At 37.0% G+C, this 6,693-nt stretch overlaps 1 protein-coding gene across 1 annotated transcript; it reads left to right on the top strand.

Annotated features, from left to right (window-relative positions):
* Positions 1-343: 343 nt before the first annotated feature.
* LOC137245440 (lipopolysaccharide-induced tumor necrosis factor-alpha factor homolog) lies at positions 344-6,428 on the top strand. The gene is made up of 3 exons (XM_067776110.1): positions 344-1,150; positions 4,078-4,219; positions 5,030-6,428. The coding sequence occupies exons 1-3, from the start codon at positions 748-750 to the stop codon at positions 5,202-5,204; spliced, it is 720 nt and encodes a 239-aa protein (XP_067632211.1). The 5' UTR covers positions 344-747; the 3' UTR covers positions 5,205-6,428.
* Positions 6,429-6,693: the final 265 nt, after the last annotated feature.

Here is a 6,693-nt window from a genome sequence, read left to right as displayed (position 1 = left end):
TATCAGAAGGTTCAAGTAACTTGTATCAAATATATATCCCGCAATAGATCGTCTTTATTGGTAAGATTCATCAGTAGCACAACTTGAAGCAGTTAGTGTGATTTATTGCCAACCAGCTAGAGCAAGTCCTCAAAGATCGTTTAAGTTGCACAGTAATAATGTCATCAGACACCTTGTGTCCCACTAGAAACCCCATTGTGTGGACAAAGTTATAATCTTTCTTGTACTAAGTACAACTGGGTATAATACTAAGGTATAGTATAATTAACAAAGTGAAAATATAAAAAGAAACAAAAAAACGCCGAAGCCTAAAAAGCCAAGCATGAGTAAACGTTCGAACTTTGTAACTTCAGTCGCGGCGTGTAAGCGAGGCTGAATAGATCGTGGTTTCGACGTTCATTCACTTTGTAAGCGTGGCGGTGCTATCGTGGATTTGCTTTTTTTTTTTGAAATTTCGCTTTTGATTACGAAATTAGTTTTGAGTTGAGTTGCATGCGAATTGCAGTCAAGCAAGATATTGGAACAAAAAAAAAACAACAACAACAAACATACGAAATAGCAATAACCAAAAAAATAAATTCCGAGCAATTTAAAAAAAAATACAATAATGAATCGACACATTTAATCAGTGACCTTTGAAGGCCAACGCCCGAATCAAAGTATATTTGAAAGTGCACACACACATCGCTACGCATTTCTAAAAAAATTAAAAAGTTTCTAACCAACACAATCTCTTCACCCATTGACATGGATCAGAAACGTGCTATGCTCTATCCGGACATTGATCCCGCACATAATGCTGCCACACGCGATCAACGCATCTCTGCCTCGGCAGCTTTGGGTTTACCAACTGAGGCGCCGCCCTCTTATGACTTTGCTATTGCTTCCACGTCTACGCCAATGCCAGCTACAACACCAACGTCAAGTGGATCCACAAATTATCAGGAAAAGAATAATGTCAATGGTCCAGTGTCAATGGGTTGGAATCCAAGTGCTCCAGTGGTTACCACAACCGAACCACAAGCCGCAGCGCAACACTCCACAGCTTATACACCACAGCCATCCCAACATGATGGCTCAGCAAGGCCGGTGATTGTTGTGCAACCATTGCCACAACAACAACAACCACAGTCGCCACAAATACAATCAGGTGAGACAACAGAAAGCTTGCTTAACCGGATTTTTTTTTATTTTATTACTTCTTTGGTATTTGATTTCCATTTTATTTGTTTTGAAATGTGGTTTAGGTGGTTTTTATTTTTCACCATGAATTGCTAAAACTAGTATGAAGTTTTTACATAATTGAATTCTTTTGTTAATAAGTGCAACGTTAGCTCAGCTTCAACTTCCATATTAAACTGATATAGAAAACGGCTTAATGCTTTTGTTGTATTTGGTTTCATTTTGTGAAGGTATTCGTGCACGGAGCTAAAAATTTCATGATAGTAGTATTGAACTACAATTATTACCGTCAGATAAACTTAATGAGTCCATTATTGTACCGAAAGTTTGGATCTATGTTTTAGGATAACTCCGTTCTCTTGGCAAATACTAAAAGCTTTATAGTACCTGTGCGACTTGCTGCTTCTAGATCTGATAGCTGTATAACTCCTTATAAGTGGAGTCTTAGCTCGGCAAGCGCAGGACACGAGCACATATTCTCGCCCATTTTCTCCTACAATCCGCACTTCCTACATCTTCTATCACTGACGAGGCCTTATTTTAAAGCATGACTTCACAGAAGTTTTCGATTATTGGCAGCTTACAACATACCTCAACTGCTTCCGAAGAGTCCGCAACTTTTTGCCTCTCATCTACGGCTTTGATTTGCCCCTGGATCCGTATAGAGGGTCCGATTTATTGCATGCATTGACTAACGTCTTGCTTAAGATATTGTTCGATTGCTACAACTCTTCAACAGCAGTAGTCTCCTTAGATTACGCAAACTTCCCTTCTAAACATTTTTCATATAAAGTGTCCTTCTTTGTGTGGTTTAAGGGACTTTTATCAATGTTGGTGGTCCTTTGTTAGATATTATTCCGGGAAGTTCCGCAAAACAGCACCAATAAGCTAATAGCCCGACCATCTGTGGACCGATGATTGAACTACCTTGAACCTTCGCCCTCCTTCCCAGATGAACTTGAAGTCGCAAGAGCCTATCCCCGCTATATAAACAGGATCCGCCATGGGCCGATGAGTTTATCAATTGGGTTAGAGGAGCTGTGCATATTTAATAATGCAGTAGGTGTATTCCGTTAACTGAGATAAATAAAAAGAAATGAAAGACGCGTCAACCTCCGAAGAGATTTAAGGCAGAGCTTCCCTTCTCTTCCAGTTTGCGTCGTGCTCCTCTTAATTTTTCCTACAAATTGGCGGGAGGGGACCTACTTGGAAAACTCTGCCGATGGGCGACCCCGGTTAGAAAAATTTTCTTCTAATTGGAAAAACTTGTGAACCCATGATCTTCAGTGTTGTAGGCGGAGCCCGCTACCATCACACCACGGCGTCGTCCACCGTTGACTGAGATGCTATGTATTATAATTAATTCCGGACAGGTTTCAATTCCTTTGTGCTACCTCCCGACGGTGATGAAGTGAGTGCATGCGACCCGATAACTTAAAACCTAATTAGGCTCTACCCAATCCATTTCATAAGTTTGCTAAATATTGCTTTAAAATTTTTATATCCGGTTATAGTTAGAAGAATAAAACCACTTAACGAAACTTATTTTTTTGACCCCTTCAGACATGGCGACTCTACTATTGCCCAAATCTACCTGTAGCACTACATCATGGAGAAAGTCTGTGCTCACTCACTAAAAAATCTTTATTGCCTATGTCCTATTGACCCTGTTTAGATTTTGAGGGCCTTTTCGGAGTAGTTCACTAATTAAAATGCTTTTCGTTACGAAACCAGAGGATGGATATACATTCCAGGTGATATAGTCTGGACAATATCCGGCACTGTTCTAAAGGAAAGCATGGAATTGATAGTGAGAGGTGAACTTATCATGGACATCACGAAAGGACCGCAATGAAAATGTAAGAACTACGTATCTAATCTGATGTTGTGAGCATACCTCCTTTGTGGACTTATCAAAGTTTTGACCGTTAATAGAACAACTTGTTAACAAATAATTAAGGAAGAGTTTAGTTGGAAAATTTTGTTTGGTCCGATGTATTACCACATTTTCTTAAGCTAAAACTGTATTTCAGTTTCCTAGAGAATCGCTGCGTAGCAACGATGAAGCTACGAATATGGCAGACGCGTCCCGACCGAGATATTTACGCATCGTCCTCATAAAGGCCGGACCACCTCGAAGTCTTCTATACTGCTAGCACATCTGATGTTGTCCCTTTCTATCAATGCGCACAGCATAGACTCCCACTCGGCAATGCCATGTTTACGCACTTGTAACAAGAGAGATGAGCTTTTGTAAACCCAATTAGTTCCGCCAATCGCTTGGATTCAAAAAAGGTCAAAGAAGACCTCGGTACATGGCTGGCTTGAGAGAGCAAATGGCCAGCGGAATTCCAAAGTGTCCACTGACAGACACGTTCGTGTCGGCAGTGCTTGATAGAGCCAATAGATCGGCTTGAATGTTGTTAGGAGTATTCTTTTCATACGGAATCCTATACCTCTCCATAAACAAAACGACCTCTTTTATCACCATTTTGTACGGTTGACAGCTAATCCACTTGATTCAGATCACCAGGTCACGACATCCAGGTAACCCTGTAAAACATAAAATTAAAGATTTACCCTTGGCAAAAATTGCCAGGTGACGTGCCCCTTCTCACCCTTGCTCTGAGCCGTTGTTACCCTTCACAACGCCGCTACAGCTTCGCCGTTGAAGGCTTTTCTATGTCAAGAAAGGCACTCAGCATAAATTCTTCACTCTGGAGGGACACCTCTCTTAGTTTGACAACGGAATGAAAAGCTGTTTCCGTAGACATGCCATTACAATAGACGTGTTGAAATACCGAAAATCGCTCTCGACGAATACAATTAACGAATAATGAATAATGAAAAATGAATATTTTATTTTAAATAAACTATATATTTTTTTTTTTGCAGCCAACACCTCTGTGCCTGTCAAACTTGGTCCCAATCCATGTGCGGTTACCTGTCCTGTTTGTGGTGCCTGTAAGACGACACGAATGGTATTCACACCCAGCACACGAACGCATGTTTGTGCGGGTCTACTCTGTTTAGCCGGGTAAGTGACGTTGAACTCTAATAACATACAGAAAGAGGAAAACCAAAAAATATATATGTGTGGGGCATTCCAATCCAACTCATCCTACCGAGGGATTTTTCATCGCTAATTTCATAGAAATTTTGTCAACGGTTTTTACTCCTGCGAAAAGGCTTATAAGATTTTGTTGCCAATTATTTTCATCTAGCCAAACACAAGAATTGTTCTTTTATTTTTCTAAACTTATCTATAGGTTATCAAAAAGATCGATTTGTTATTGGAGTGTTATGAGTTTGTTATCGGCGTGCTATGAATAAATGAGAAGTTATCGATTTGTTTGATGGTTTGATAAGAAATTTATACAGACAAGCCTATAATATACCAACAACTCTATGAGAGTAATTCGCTATCGGTAATAAAAAATAACTTGTCGGGATCGGTTGTTACCGATATGAGGCCGACGAAGCTCTTCTCAAAAAGCCCGTTTCTGATAAAGCTTCCTATGTTGTGGTTCAACTTCCACTTCCAGATGAGCTTACATCTGTATATTTACAAATCGAACTTCACGAGCATTTGGTTTGCCTGGTTTAACATTTTTCGTCGTAATAACTTGATGAAAATTGTTTGACTCAAGTAGTTATTTCTTTTAATTTATTGAGTTTTAAATAAAATTATCGAAACCTTTTTCAAATGGAGATGTAAAATTCATCGATGGATGAGTTGGTATGGAATGTCCCTTATTTATTACAAAAGCGAATTGTGACTACAATAAATCTGGTACAAGTGGTTTGAAAGAGTAAATAATAATAAAATGCTTACATTCCATTGCAGTTGGTGTTGTTGTGCTTGCTTAGTGCCTTACTTCATGGACAGCTGTCGGACAGGCAATCATTATTGCTCACAATGTAATACATTTTTAGGCGTTTATAGTCCAAGAAAAGCGCAATATGATGGTGCACGAAAAGATCACCATGACGGTCCACGAAGAGGTCGACGACATCGCTAGAACTCTTTATATATTTCAATGGAAGAAAACTGTTTGCTTAACTTTTTTATATTGTTCAACTTTTCATGCAACTTTTATGTTGAATGATGAAAAAGGATTCTAAATCAATAACTTTCTAGAAATAGAGTGTTTATGGAACATGCATCCCAAGGACTTCATAAAATAGGTCTATTGAAGTTGAAGACACAAAAGTTGTTCAACAATTAAATACACAATTCAACTAAAAAACTGATCGCATATTTGAACGGCGTAAAAAGCTTTTTACTAGAACTCCTTCTACTATACTAACGAATCTTACTTAAACGTATCATATTTTTTTTATATCTGTCCACTAGAGATAACGTTAAGCTTTATCTAATGATTTATGTCGCTCAGATTAACGCGCATGCGCAAGGATTGAATTTCTTTACTGACATACATTCCTAAAAATTCCAGTAATATTTAGGTGTAGGTTTGAATAGAAAATATATATGTTTTTAATATAAGTATATGTACTATATATATGGGGTATTCCATCCCATTTCGACCAATTTTCAACCCGACCCCTTTAGAATTGGCTGAAAGTTTTTCTTCTTTATCTAGCTTACGAAAGACGTTTTTCAGAATTTTTTCAAATTTTTTCATCCAACTCAAAAAAAGTTATGAATTTAAAAAAAAAAACACCGTTTTTGTTTTCAAAATGCTATAACTTTTTCAAAAATTGACCGTTTGGGATCTTTTTTTTTTAATTTGTTTTTAAATGTACTTTTCGGAAAAAATACAAAAAAATTTTAAAGTTTTTTTTTTGTAATTTTTCAGTTTTTCGAGATTTTTCGAATTTCGGCATTTTTTTTTCTCATTAAAAACTTCAATCAATTCTGCAATCATCCCCACTAATCCCGGAGTGGGCCGATTTTTTTTTTTTTTTTTTATTAAATTGAAAAAAAAAAAACTTTAAAAATTTGGTTGTATTATAAAAATTTATTTGTGAAAACAAAAACGGTGTTTTTTTAAAAATTCATAACTCTTTTTGAGTTGGATGAAAAAATTTGAAAAAATTCTGAAAAACGTTTTTCGTAAGCTAGAAAAAGAAGAAAACTTTCAGCCAATTCTAAAGGGGTCGGGTTCAAAATTGGTCGAAATGGGATGGAATACCCCATATATATATATTTTTATAAAATGTTTATCTTATATTTATACAAATGTGTGAGTATTTTGCATAATAAATTATTCTTATCTTTTTAATTGTTCAATGATAAAATTATAAAATAGAAATAAACTCGCGATGTAATATTTCAGATAAGGCTTTAGTAACATTGCTGCCACTGATATAGGTAGTGCAGAAAGATTGATTTTGGCTAGTTTACTTAGATAGCAAACAATAGCACATGACAATATAATCCGGCTAAGCTTCTCCGCAACATGCCGTCTGACACATTAATCGCTAAAGGAGCGCATTTGCTGCATATTTTTATGTTTACGTCCATATTATTTCTGTTCTCATAGTCTA

The sequence above is a fragment of the Eurosta solidaginis genome, chromosome 3, assembly GCF_040869045.1.
Source record: "Eurosta solidaginis isolate ZX-2024a chromosome 3, ASM4086904v1, whole genome shotgun sequence".
Classification (NCBI taxonomy): Eukaryota; Metazoa; Arthropoda; class Insecta; order Diptera; family Tephritidae; genus Eurosta; species Eurosta solidaginis.
The sequence above is the reverse complement of the archived record's forward strand: the minus strand, read 5'-3'. Positions and strand labels throughout refer to the sequence as shown.